The sequence below is a fragment of the Nerophis lumbriciformis genome, linkage group LG24 (assembly GCF_033978685.3).
Source record: "Nerophis lumbriciformis linkage group LG24, RoL_Nlum_v2.1, whole genome shotgun sequence".
NCBI lineage: Eukaryota > Metazoa > Chordata > Actinopteri > Syngnathiformes > Syngnathidae > Nerophis > Nerophis lumbriciformis.
The window spans coordinates 38,980,001-38,995,000 of record NC_084571.2 but is presented as its reverse complement, the minus strand read 5'-3'; the positions used below and the strand labels follow the sequence as shown (position 1 = coordinate 38,995,000).

The 15,000-nt window shown below is 39.4% G+C and overlaps 1 protein-coding gene across 2 annotated transcripts in view; it reads left to right on the top strand.

Annotated features, from left to right (window-relative positions):
* LOC133620674 (adhesion G protein-coupled receptor E3-like) overlaps positions 1-5,145 on the top strand; it is a 55,520-nt gene extending 50,375 nt beyond the window's left edge. For both annotated transcript variants that reach the window (XM_061982274.1, XM_061982273.1), the window contains one exon: positions 4,612-5,145. In XM_061982274.1, coding sequence (XP_061838258.1) covers positions 4,612-4,653 — 42 coding nt within the window. In that variant the 3' untranslated portion in view covers positions 4,654-5,145. The remainder of the gene's footprint in view (positions 1-4,611) is intronic.
* The last annotated feature ends 9,855 nt before the right edge of the window (positions 5,146-15,000 follow it).

The following is a 15,000-nucleotide window of genomic DNA, read 5'->3' as shown; positions in this document are numbered from 1 at the left end:
AAGCAGGGGCGTCCATGATAACGTTGCTTGGATGGCAACATATATTGCTCCAAAACCTGTATGTACCTTTTAACATTAATGGCGCCTTCACAGATGTGTAAGTTACCCATGCCTTGGGCACTAATACACCCCCATACCATCATACATGCTGCCTTTTACACTTTGCGCCTAGAACAGTCCGGATGGTTCTTTTCCTCTTTGGTCCGAAGGACACGACGTCCACAGTTTCCAAAAACAATATGAAATGTGGACTCGTCAGACCACAGAACACTTTTCCACTTTGCATCAGTCCATCTTAGATAAGCTCGGGGCCCAGCGAAGCCGACGGCGATTCTGGGTGTTGTTGATAAATGGCTTTGACTTTGCATAGTAGAGTTTTAACTTGCACTTACAGATGTAGCGACCAACTGTAGTTACTGACAGTGGTTTTCTGAAGTGCCCCTGAGCCCATGTGGTGATATCCTTTACACACCGATGTGGCTTTTTGATGCAGTACCGCCCGAGGGATCCAAGGTGCGTAATATCACGGCTTACGTGCAGTGATTTCTCCAGATTCTCTGAACCTTTTGATGATATTACGGAGCGTAGATGGTGAAATCCCTAAATTCCTTGCAATAGCTTGTTTGAGAAATGTTGTTCTTAAACAATTTGCTCAGGCGTTTGTTGACAAAGTGGTGACCCTCGCCCCCGTCCTTGTTTGTGAATGACTGATCATTTCATGGAAGCTGCTTTTATAGCCAATCATGGCGCCCACCTGTTCCCAATTAGCCCGTCCACCTGTGGGATGTTCCAAATAAGGAACATTATTCACATGTGAATAATATAAATACAGTCTATTATACAGCATTATTCACATGTGAAGAATATAAATACAGTCTATTATACAGCATTATTCACATGTGAATAATATAAATACGGTCTATTATACGGCTATATTCACATGTGAATAATATAAATACAGTCTATTATACGGCATTATTCACATGTGAATAATATAAATACAGTCTATTATACAGCATTATTCACATGTGAATAATATAAATACAGTCTATTATACAGCATTATTCACATGTGAAGAATATAAATACAGTCTATTATACAGCATTATTCACATGTGAATAATATAAATACGGTCTATTATACGGCTATATTCACATGTGAATAATATAAATACAGTCTATTATACGGCATTATTCACATGTGAATAATATAAATACAGTCTATTATACAGCATTATTCACATGTGAATAATATAAATACAGTCTATTATACAGCATTATTCACATGTGAAGAATATAAATACAGTCTATTATACAGCATTATTCACATGTGAATAATATAAATACGGTCTATTATACGGCTATATTCACATGTGAATAATATAAATACAGTCTATTATACGGCATTATTCACATGTGAATAATATAAATACAGTCTATTATACGGCATTATTCACATGTGAAAAATATAAATACAGTCTACTATACGGCATTATTCACATGTGAATAATATAAATACAGTCTATTATACAGCATTATTCACATGTGAATAATATAAATAGTCTATTATACATCATTATTCACATATCAATAATATAAATATAGTCTATTATACAGCATTATTCACATGTGAATAATATAAATACAGTCTATTATACAGCATTATTCACATGTGAATAATATAAATACAGTCTATTATACAGCATTATTCACATGTGAATAATATAAATACAGTCTATTATACAGCATTATTCACATGTGAATAATATAAATACAATGTGAATAATATAAATACGGTCTATTATACAGCATTATTCACATGTGAATAATGTAAATAGTCTATTATACCGTCCACCTGTGGGATGTTCCAAATAAGTGTTTGATGAGCATTCCTCAACTTTCTCAGTCTTTTTTTGCCACTTGTTGCAGGCATCAAATTCCAAATGAGCGAATATTTGCAAAAAAAATAACAACATTTACCAGTTTGAACGTTAAATATCTTGTCTTTGCAGTCTATTCAATTGAATATAAGTTGAAAAGGATTTGCAAATCATTGTATTCTCTTGTTATTTACCATTTACACAACGTGACAACTTCACTGCTTTTGGGTTTTTGTATGTTAAGATAGAGTTCAAGGGTGGACCCCGGGATGCAGAGTATGGAGGCAAGGGAAGCGATAACAAATGAAAATATTTAAAAAGTCCAAAATGGTAACTAAGGGTGATGGGGCAAAAAGTGCACACCATGGGAAATATAACAAAAGTAGTCTCTTTCAGAGGTTGGCGGAGCCAAGGTCAGGACGCACACAGCGTGGCAAAAACTAGTCCTCTAAAACAAGGTGGCTAGAAAAACAAAAACACAACAAGGTCAATGTAACAGAAATATGCGAAGGCAACATACCAGGGAAGCAGAATCAAGGTAGCACATGTCAGAGTGGAGTTCAGGAACAATAACCGGCGGGGACCAGCTGGTGGAGACGCGCTTAAATGCTACCCGGAGGTGATTAGCAGCAGGTGTGCCTCGTTGGGGACAAAAGACTGGAAGAAACTGAAAAAACCAATAGAGAAGGCAGGGAGAAGACAACAAACATAACAGTATGTGCAACCTTGTTTGACCAAGCTTTCTGCTCCGCCGCTCCCAGTCTGTGGAACGCTCTCCCTGACCACCTGAGGGCACCACAGACTGTGGATGCTTTTTAAAAAGGCTTAAAAATGTTCTTTTTTTTTCTCAGTGTACATGAATGAAAGTGTGTGTTGCTGGACCCGACTTGGACATGATCTGGACTGGACCTGTTTTTTTTTTTTAAAACTTTAAACTAAGCTAATTTAATTTACAACCAGGTCTGGTGAAGATAAAGTCCTTTTTTTTTTTTTTTTTTTTTTTTCTAGATAAGATAAATAAATATTTTCTTGGATAAAAAAAGAAAGTAAAACAATATAAAAATAATTACATAAGAAAAAAGAAAGAAAAAAATAGTAATTAAATGAAAATGTTAGTGGACCAGCGGCACAAGTGTGCCTTGCAGAAGTGTTGTCCATGTTGTGCATACTTGCCAACCCTCCCGGATTTTCCGGGAGACTCCCGAAATTCAGCGCCTCTCCCGAAAACCTCCCGGGACACATTTTCTCCCGAAAATCTCCCGAAATTCAGGCGGACTCAGGTCCTCCACAATATAAAAAAGCATACCTGCCCAATCACGTTATAACTGTAGAATGATGGAGGGCGAGTTCTTGGTTTCTTATGTGGGTTTATTGTTAGGCAGTTTCATTAACGTCCTCCCAGCGCGGCAACAACACACAACAACAGCAGTCACGTTTTTGTATACCGTAAAGCAGTTCGTCTGCCGTAAACAGCAATGTTGTGACACTCTTAAACAGGACAATACTGCCATCTAGTGCATTTGATGAAAGCACTTTTGTGCGTGCCACACAGCAATGCATCATCAGAGAGGGTGTTCAGCATGGTTCGAAAAATAGTGACAGAAAATAGAACAAGGATGGACAATTCAACCCTTAACTCAACAATGAGTAGATGAGTGTTATGTATGTGTAAATAAATGAACACTGAAATTCAAGTATTTATTTTTTATATATATATATATATATATATATATATATATATATATATATATAATAATATATATATATATATATATATATATATATATATATATAGAATTCACTGAACGTCAAGTTTCTTATATATATATATATATGTATGTATGTATGTATGTATGTATGTATGTATGTATGTATGTATGTATGTATGTATATATATATATATATATATATATATATATATATGAAATACTTGACTTGGTGAATTCTAGCTGTAAATATACCCCTCCCCTTTTAGCCACGCCCCCGCCCCACCCCGACCACGTCCACCCCCACCCACCCCCTTCCCCCACCTCCCGAAATCGGAGGTCTCAAGGTTGGCAAGTATGATGTTGTGGGAACCAGAATATTGATAGCAGAAAGAAACAACCCCTTTTGTGTGAGTGGGTGTGTATGAGTGTGAATGGGGGAGGGAGGGTTTTTTTTGTTTTTTTTTGGGTTGATGCACTAGTTGAAAGTGTATCGTGTGTTTGTTTTTTTATGTTGATTTAATTAAAAAAATTTAAAAAAAAAATTAAATTAAAAAAAAGGCTTAAAAGCCCTTCTTTTTTTTTTTTTACTTTTTTTTTTTAGATATATGCATACTAGTTATAGCTATTTGGATGTTTTATTTTTAGTTATTTCTTCATTATCTTTTTATTTATTTTTGTTAATACACTGTAGCACTTTGAGATTGTTTACTCAATATAAAGTGATTTTTACAAATAATCTATTATTATTATTATTATTATTGTTGTTTCCATGTTTGAACTGAGTAAAAGTTACTGTTTGTATGAAATAGATTCTATTTAAAAAAAGGTCAAATAGAAATAAAATGAAATATTGGCTAAATAATTTTAGTGGTCTGCTGCGTGATTGAAAACAATAGATCACGCCAAGCGTGTTTTTTTTTTACGCTGCTGACAGAGCAGCAGAGCTTCTCCTGATAATGAACGAGCAATAAAGTTGTCTGTTGGTGACCGATTGTCTTGTCTCCATCTTCCTGTCATCCCAAGGCGTCCAACAGCACCCAGGACACGGGAGAGTCGCGCATCTGAGGAGAAACAAACTCTGGCCGTCATCCATTTGCACTTGATGCAGCAGTTTGCCAAATGACGGCAACTGGCGCTAGTCTTCTGCATTCTCATGAACATGTTCATCATTACGCTGTCACGGTAATTCAGTGTGATGTTGCCCCGACTGAGAGATGCAGTCAATGTGTTGCAATGACAACACCCGAGTGCATATTACTCCCATTTGTTTTAAAAGTGGACTCAAACCAAAATGATCAAAATGCTAAATGATCGTACCAAGCCTGTCAGCTTGCGTCACCCAGGTACTTTATCTCATTAGCCCAGACCATCTTTGTTAGTGCGACCTATTTACATTGACAATGTATGAATATTGCTACTGAACTTTTGTCTGTTTTTGTCAGGGGTGGGCAATTCATTTTTACTGCATGAGCAACCCGAGCACTGCTGGAGGGCCACACCGACAATATTTCTATTCAATTTTGCTCAAATTATGTTTGATATACCGTAAGACATACTTGCTCCGATTTAGGGAGGTGGGGGGTGGGGGGTGAGGGGCGTGGTTGGGGGCGTGGTTAAGATATATATATATATAAGAAATACTTGACTTTCAGTGAATTCTAGCAATATATATATATATATTTTATTACATATTACACATTATATATATATGTATATATATATATATATATATATACATATATATATATATATATATATATATATATATATATATATATATATATATATATATATATATATATATATATATAAATAAATAAATAAAAGAAATACTTGAATTTCAGTGTTCATTTATTTACACATATACACACACATAACACTCATCTACTCATTGTTGAGTTAAAGGTTTCTTATATATATATATATATATATATATATATATATATATATATATATACATATATAAGAAATACTTGACTTTCAGTGAATTCTAGCAATATATATATATATATTTTATTACATATTACATATTTAAGATATATATACATATATATATATATATATATATAAGAAATACTTGACTTTCAGTGAATTCTAGCAATATATATATATATTTTTTTTATTACATATTACATGTATATATATACATATATATAAGAAATACTTGACTTTCAGTGAATTCTAGCAATATATATATATATATATATTATTACATATTACATATATATATATATATATATATATATAAGAAATACTTGACTTTCAGTGAATTCTAGCAATATATATATATATATATTATTACATATATATATATATATATATATACATACATATATATATATATATATATATATATATATATATATATATATATATATACATATAAATAAATAAAAGAAATACTTGAATTTCAGTGTTCATTTATTTACACATATACACACACATAACACTCATCTACTCATTGTTGAGTTAAGGGTTTCTTATATATATATATATATATATATATATATATATATAAGAAATACTTGACTTTCAGTGAATTCTAGCAATATATATATATATTTTTTTTATTACATATTTAAGATATATATATATATATATATAAAAGAAATACTTGACTTTCAGTGAATTCTAGCAATATATATATATTTTTTTTTATTACATATTACATATTACATATATATATATATATATATATATATATATAAGAAATACTTGACTTTCAGTGAATTCTAGCAATATATATATATATATTTTATTACATAAAATATATATATATATATATATATATATATATATATATATATATATATATAAATAAATAAAAGAAATACTTGAATTTCAGTGTTCATTTATTTACACATATACACACACATAACACTCATCTGCTCATTGTTGAGTTAAGGGTTGAATTGTCCATCCTTGTTCTATTCTCTGTCACTATTTCAGAACACACACATTATACAAATATACATTATAAAATCAATAAGAAAACGGGAGCTCTAATTTGGGAGTCTGAATTAGGATCAGAAGTTCCTATATAAACATTGCGCACTCATGTCGCCTTTTTGTATTGATTACTGCAGCTGTGCACTGGATTCATTCACAAATACAAACTACAACTCACAAACACTTTTAGAGTTAGGCTCCACCATCAGAATGTGTACTTAAACTTATAAAGATCACATGGATATTATTCAGTGAGTTGATTCACCAAAACTAACCTGTTATACAGGAGGAAAAAGCACACAGGACGTTTCAATTGTTCACAGACTGGTCGCGCTCATCAGAATGACAAGACACTTCCGGTCTGCAGGTGATACCATTCAATTGGGAAGAAACGCCCTACTGCCCCCTACTGACCAATGTGAATACGTTAATGAAACTGCCTAACAATAAACCCACATAAGAAACCAAGAACTCGCCCTCGAACATTAGCTGTTTATATTGTGGGAAAGCGGACGTGTGAACAGGCTGTCGACACGTCACTCAGGTCCGCATGGAGCTGGAGGGGGCGTGGCCTCCAGCTCCGCCTGAATTTCGGGAGATTTTCGGGAGAAAATTTGTCCCGGGAGGTTTTCGGGAGAGGCGCTGAATTTCGGGAGTCTCCCGGATAATCCGGGAGGGTTGGCAAGTATGCCGTTCGATAAATAATAATAATCATTTAATTTAACCTAACTTTATACAAAAGCAGATTGCTTTTGATGGTTTTATTTTTTAACACTGTCTTACACAACACTTCCTGATGTATAATACAATGCAAAAATGTGTCAATTTCTGTCACTTTATCCTGCATCCTCTTCAAAAGTCCAACATTTTTCCCCGTCAGATTTGGACAACCATCTGTTGTCACACCTGCCAGCTTGTCCCCTTTCAGTCCTAACATGTCCAAACACGCATTTACCTATGTGAACAAGTCATTACCTGTGGTTGTCTCTTTAATTGACTGCATGGCTGCCAGCTCCTCCGTGGTTTGAAAGTCTGCAGTTATTCCACGTAAGAAGATGAGCAGCTGGGCGGTGTCACGTGCATCGCAGCTCTCATCCAAAGCCAACGTTCTGTTCTTCAGCTGAAGCGATGGTCTCAACCCGCCTCGTTACAGTGCGTCGGGAGAGTGACACGTTCTCAAATGCGCCCCTCTTCTCGGGGCATATCAGCGCAACAGAGTCCAATAAGCACTCCTTAATAAACTCTCCGTCAGAAAACGCCTTACTTTTTCCTGGCGATTTTGTGAGAAATGACAAAAACTTGTCCTGATGGCTGCATCTCTGGGGGTGTGGAATTTGGCAAAAAGTCCTTGTTGGGTTTGCAGTTTTACCATCAACGCATCAGCCTCCCTTGCGGGCGCTTCATCAGACAGATTCCGGTATTTTTCCTCGTGCTTCGTCGTGTAGTGGCGATTCAAATGATATTCTTTAAACACAGCAACCTGTGTACCACAAATTAAGCACACGGCTTTACCTTTAATTTCTGTAAAGAAATACTTGGCAGTCCATGTCTTGTTGAAAACACACCATTCCTCATTAACTTTTCTCTTTTTAGCGTCTCGGGGATAACCGGGCATCACTTGTCGCTGTGCACCTTCACTCACAGGTTACACACGGACATACGCCCATAAATAGCAAGCTAACATAACAAGAAATCATCATCATCATAATTAAAGATAAGTCCATTTTAATTGCGGTACCTCTGGATTGGCAGACCGGGGTGGTGGTTCCTCTCTCTAAGAAGGGGAACCGGAGGGTGTGTTCTAACTATCGTGGGATTACACTCCTCAGCCTTCCCGGTAAGGTCTATTCAGGTGTACTGGAGAGGAGGCTACGCCGGATAGTCGAACCTCGGATTCAGGAGGAACAGTGTGGTTTTTGTCCTGGTCGTGGAACTGTGGACCAGCTCTATACTCTCGGCAGAGTCCTTGAGGATGCATGGGAGTTTGCCCAACCAGTCTACATGTGCTTTGTGGACTTGGAGAAGGCATTGGACCGTGCCCCTCGGGAAGTCCTGTGGGGAGTGCTCAGAGAGTATGGGGTATCGGACTGTCTGATTGTGGCGGTCCGCTCCCTGTATGATCAGTGTCAGAGCTTGGTCCGCATTGCCGGCAGTAAGTCGGACACGTTTCCAGTGAGGGTTGGACTCCGCCAAGGCTGCCCTTTGTCAACCATTCTGTTCATAACTTTTATGGACAGAATTTCTAGGCGCAGTCAAGGCGTTGAGGGGATCCGGTTTGGTGGCTGCAGGATTAGGTCTCTGCTTTTTGCAGATGATGTGGTCCTGATGGCTTCAACTGGCCAAGATCTTCAGCTCTCACTGGATCGGTTCGCAGCCGAGTGTGAAGCGACTGGGATGAGAATCAGCACCTCCAAGTCCGAGTCCATGGTTCTCGCCCGGAAAAGGGTGGAGTGCCATCTCCGGGTTATGGAGGAGACCCTGCCCTGAGTCGAGGAGTTCAAGTACCTCGGAGTCTTGTTCACGAGTGAGGGAAGAGTGGATCGTGAGATCGACAGGCGGATCGGTGCGGCGTCTTCAGTAATGCGGACGCTGTATCGATCCGTTGTGGTGAAGAAGGAGCTGAGCCGGAAGGCAAAGCTCTCAATTTACCGGTCGATCTACGTTCCCATCCTCACCTATGGTCATGAGCTTTGGGTTATGACCGAAAGGACAAGATCACGGGTACAAGCGGCCGAAATGAGTTTCCTCCGCCGGGTGGCGGGGCTCTCCCTTAGAGATAGGGTGAGAAGCTCTGTCATCCGGGGGGAGCTCAAAGTAAAGCCGCTGCTCCTCCACATGGAGAGGAGCCAGATGAGGTGGTTCGGGCATCTGGTCAGGATGCCACCCGAACGCCTCCCTAGGGAGGTGTTTAGGGCACGTCCGACCGGTAGGAGGCCACGGGGAAGACCCAGGACACGTTGGGAAGACTATGTCTCCCGGCTGGCCTGGGAACGCCTCGGGATCCCCCGGGAGGAGCTGGACGAAGTGGCTGGGGAGAGGGAAGTCTGGGCTTCCCTGCTTAGGCTGCTGCCCCCGCGACCCGACCTCGGATAAGCGGAAAAAGATGGATGGATGGATTTTTAATTGGCTTTCCCTAAATATCTAAAAGTATTCATATTCTCGTCATGTCATATTATGTTTTTAGGTTAGTTTGTATCCAATCAGAATTCAGCTAGCTTATGTTGCAATGCTGTACCAAATCTGCCTTCAGAACTGTGCACTGTAAGTGAACGGGCACATACAGTTGATAGACAATTGCCACAGCCAATCAGATCACGAGTTGTTGTCAGTAAGGCCTTCTAGATGACATGTACGCGTCCTGTGATTGGATGCTCATCGGGACCGTTCGCGGATGAATTTGAGAACACATACAGTTGATAGACAGTTGCCATAGCCAATCAGATCCAAGTAGCCTGATGTTAACGAGACCGGGAAAGTGAGTATCCAATCACGAGTTGCAATTCAGCAGGAAGCAGGAAGTGTTGCAGCAAAGTCAGTCCCGGATAGCAGAGAAGAAGAAAACGTTGATTAGGTGGCAGATATATATTTGCAAGGAAAAACGACATCTTGTGAGACCATAATATTTTATTTTTTCACTTTTAATGTTTTTTTGCAATTTTAATTTTGACAGCACCACATAAAATATGTTTAATTGCTGATACGTTTTAATTTATTTTTAAATGCGCCAGAAAATAACCCATTTTGTACACCGTTGATGTGTTCAATGCGCAATAGTGTGTTTCTGTATAGTATTTCTCCAGTAATGGTCATGTGGTGACATCATTGATGCTATTTTGAGAGGTTAATCATTGAAGTGGGATATCACTGAAGGCCTAGGTGGGAAACTCACGGTCCGCCACTGTGTTGTAGTGTACAGGTAAAAGCCAGTAAATTAGAATATTTTGAAAAACTTGATTTATTTCAGTAATTGCATTCAAAAGGTGTAACTTGTACATTATATTTATTCATTGCACACAGACTGATGCATTCAAATGTTTCTTTCATTTAATTTTGATGATTTGAAGTGGCAACAAATGAAAATCCAAAATTCCGTGTGTCACAAAATTAGAATATTACTTAAGGCTAATACAAAAAAGGGATTTTTAGAAATGTTGGCCAACTGAAAAGTATGAAAATGAAAAATATGAGCATGTACAATACTCAATACTTGGTTGGAGCTCCTTTTGCCTCAATTACTGCGTTAATGCGGCGTGGCATGGAGTCGATGAGTTTCTGGCACTGCTCAGGTGTTATGAGAGCCCAGGTTGCTCTGATAGTGGCCTTCAACTCTTCTGCGTTTTTGGGTCTGGCATTCTGCATCTTCCTTTTCACAATACCCCACAGATTTTCTATGGGGCTAAGGTCAGGGGAGTTGGCGGGCCAATTTAGAACAGAAATACCATGGTCCGTAAACCAGGCACGGGTAGATTTTGCGCTGTGTGCAGGCGCCAAGTCCTGTTGGAACTTGAAATCTCCATCTCCATAGAGCAGGTCAGCAGCAGGAAGCATGAAGTGCTCTAAAACTTGCTGGTAGACGGCTGCGTTGACCCTGGATCTCAGGAAACAGAGTGGACCGACACCAGCAGATGACATGGCACCCCAAACCATCACTGATGGTGGAAACTTTACACTAGACTTCAGGCAACGTGGATCCTGTGCCTCTCCTGTCTTCCTCCAGACTCTGGGACCTCGATTTCCAAAGGAAATGCAAAATTTGCTTTCGTCAGAAAACATGACTTTGGACCACTCAGCAGCAGTCCAGCTCTTTTTTTCCTTAGCCCAGGTGAGACGCTTTGCGCGCTGTTTCTTGGTCAACAGTGGCTTGACACGAGGTATGCGGCAGTTGAAACCCATGTCTTTCAAGCGTCTCTTGGTGGTGGATCTTGAAGCACTGACTCCAGCAGCTGTCCACTCCTTCTGAATCTCCCCCACATTTTTGAATGGGTTTTTTTTCACAATCTTGACCAGGGCGCGGTGATCCCTATCGCTTGTACACTTTTTCTGACCACAGTTTTTCCTTCCCTTTGCCTCTCCATTAATGTGTTTGGACACAGAGCTTTGAGAACAGCCAGCCTCTTCAGCAATAACCTTTTGTGTCTTTCCCTCCTTGTGCAATGTGTCGATGGTTGCCTTTTGGACAGCTGTCAAATCTGAAGTCTTCCCCATGTTTGTGTAGGCTTCAGAACTGGACTGAGAGACCATTTAAAGCCCTTTGCAGGTGTTTTGAGTTAATCAGCTGATTAGTTTGTGGCACCAGGTGTCTTCAAAATTTAACCCTTACACAATATTCTAATTTTGTGACACACGGAATTTTGGATTTTCATTTGTTGCCACTTCAAATCATCAAAATTAAATGAAATAAACATTTGAATGCATCAGTCTGTGTGCAATGAATAAATATAATGTACAAGTTACACCTTTTGAATGCAATTACTGAAATAAATCAAGTTTTTCAAAATATTCAAATTTACTGGCTTTTACCTGTATACTGTATTGTGTCTCCACTGTGTAATCTATAAGTATTGTATATTAACTTTTCTTATTGACAAAGATCCCGGTAAGATGTATGAAATCCTGAATTCCCCTAAATATTTGTTAATCTTATTCAATAAAATATTTTTCAGATGTGTTTGCTCCTTTACTGTTATGTTTGCAGAGGGAGATGACGGCTCAGACACTAGGGGGCAGTAATGTTCAATAATTTATTATATCTATATAGTCAATATATATAATAATAAACAATACTAACTAATAAACTAAACTCAGGAAATGGACAGTGTCAAAACCCAAGAGTGTGTGGGGCAGACAGGTGGTCCAGGGCAGGAGAGGAGTGACAAGGTCCGTGTCCGGGCGAGGGTCAAGGATCGAGGAAGGCAGTCCAAAATCCACAGGGGAAATCAACGGAAGAATCACCCAAGGGCAAAACTCGGGAGGGCAGGTACACCATTGAGAAACTAAGTTCCCGCCAGGATCCTTGGGTCCTTTATACAGCTCCCTCTCATCAGGTCCAGGTGCGCTGATTGCTGATCGTCCACAGCCTTGCCGGCATGTGGGCGTGACGCGGCAAGCAGAGTGCAAAGATGAGGGCGCCTTCGCCGTGACATTTACACCTACAATACACTCCACACTAACATATCCACTATGGCTGATAATTTTTTTATAGCGCAGGTGTCAAACTCAAGGCCGGGGGGCCAAATCTGGACCGCCACAGTATTTTATGTGGCCCGCGAAAGCCTGGAAATAATATGCTTTTACAAAATGCTTAATCTTTTCTTACTAAATATATTTTTGACAATAAAATATTACTTTTGATAATAACAATCATGTATCGCATGCAATTGCATATCTTTTAAACTTCAATATTATCAAAATCAAAATATTATATTATCATGCATTCCAAAAATATTTTCTGTTAAAATAAAAATAAATACTGTACCTAAATACCTGCTTGAATTATGATTTCAAAACAAATTATCAATCAAATTGTAGACTGTAAAATTGACAATAGATTTTACGGTTAAATTCCGCCAACTGATTTTTTTTTACCGTAAAATCAACTTTGGTACTGTTTTTTTTCCCATATAGAGTAAGACAGTAAAACATTAAAATAAATATTTTTGTAAAAAAAACTGGCAGCTCTGTTGCTTGAATTTGACCACTCTAAACAGTGGTATGGTTTCTCCATTTATTCCATTTTTTATATGCTGTAAAAAACACTGCTTTTACTGTCAAATTCTGGTGACTGAGCTGCCAGTTTTAAGCTAAAATTTTAATAATTTTTTTGCAGCTTATGTAAAAAAATATATTTTTAATTAATTATTGTCAGTTTTAAGCACCAAACTATCAAACAGAACAAGAAGCAAGGAATCAAGCAGAGACAGATTTCAATTTTGCTCATGAGGAGAACGCATGGAGCTGCACACTCAGTTAGTCTCCCACCACGCTCTGAGGTACAGCCCCCATTTTATTCAGGAGTTCCCTAGTTACATCGCTGAGGCTGCTTCCAAAGGATTTCCGTCTTGTTCGCTTTTAAGTTTAGAACGTTGACATGCTTTCATGTCCTCAAGACCATTTTAAAGTGATTTTAAACATGTGTCACTTTTCTTTTTTTAAAGGGACATAGATTTGCGTAGTATCTGCATAAAGATGATATATGTTTTTTTAAAATGTGTTGAATGGGCAGGATGTTCACTGAAAACAGGATTGGTCCTAGCATTGAACCCTGAGGGACACCACAGGACAAGAGAGCATAGGCCCAAGCCCAATCATCAATTTGGATTTTAAAAGTGCTGTTTGTCAGATATGACCTTGTGAACGTCCCTCCTGAGTCCGATAAGATCTTCCGTGAGCCCGGTGTACAGGTTTGAGCCAGTCTTTTACTGACATGCACAAGTCTCGTTTGCTTTTCAGCAGTGTATATTTTGAGGACTTTTCAGTCCGGCGTGTCTCTGCTTTCTGGCTCTATGCGTGTGTCTCTCTCTCTCCAACTCCCAATAACGTGTCTCATTCCGGCTGCTGCTAATAAGGGCGACAGGTGATTAGATAAATGGAAAAATACCATGGAAAACGACTTCCGGACGGCTTCGAAGCGATTCTGGACCACCATCCGCCGCCTCAAGAAGGGGAAGCAGTGCACTATCAACACCGTGTATGGTGAGGATGGTGTTCTGCTGACCTCGACTGCGGATGTTGTGGATCGGTGGAGGGAATACTTCGAAGACCTCCTCAATCCCACCAACACGTCTTCCTATGAGGAAGCAGTGCCTGGGGAGTCTGTGGTGGGCTCTTCTATTTCTGGGGATGAGGTTGCTGAGGTAGTTAAAAAGCTCCTCGGTGGCAAGGCCCCGGAGGTGGATGAGATCCGCCCGGAGTTCCTTAAGGCTCTGGATGCTGTGGGGCTGTCTTGGTTGACAAGACTCTGCAGCATCGCGTGGACATCGGGGGCGGTGCCACTGGATTGGCAGATCGGGGTGGTGGTTCCTCTCTTTAAGAAGGGGAACCGGAGGGTGTGTTCTAACTATCGTGGGATCACACTCCTCAGCCTTCCCGGTAAGGTCTATTCAGGTGTACTGGAGAGGAGGCTACGCCAGGTAGTCGAACCTCGGATTCAGGAGGAACAGTGTGGTTTTCGTCCTGGTCGTGGAACTGTGGACCAGCTCTATACTCTCGGCAGGGTCCTTGAGGGTGCATGGGAGTTTGCCCAACCAGTCTACATGTGCTTTGTGGACTTGGAGAAGGCATTCGACCGTGTCCCTCGGGAAGTCCTGTGGGGAGTGCTCAGAGAGTATGGGGTATCGGACTGTCTGATTTTGGCGGTCCGCTACCTGTATGATCAGTGTCAGAGCTTGGTCCGCATTGCCGGCAGTAAGTCGGACACGTTTCCAGTGAGGGTTGGACTCCGCCAAGGCTGCCCTTTGTCACCCA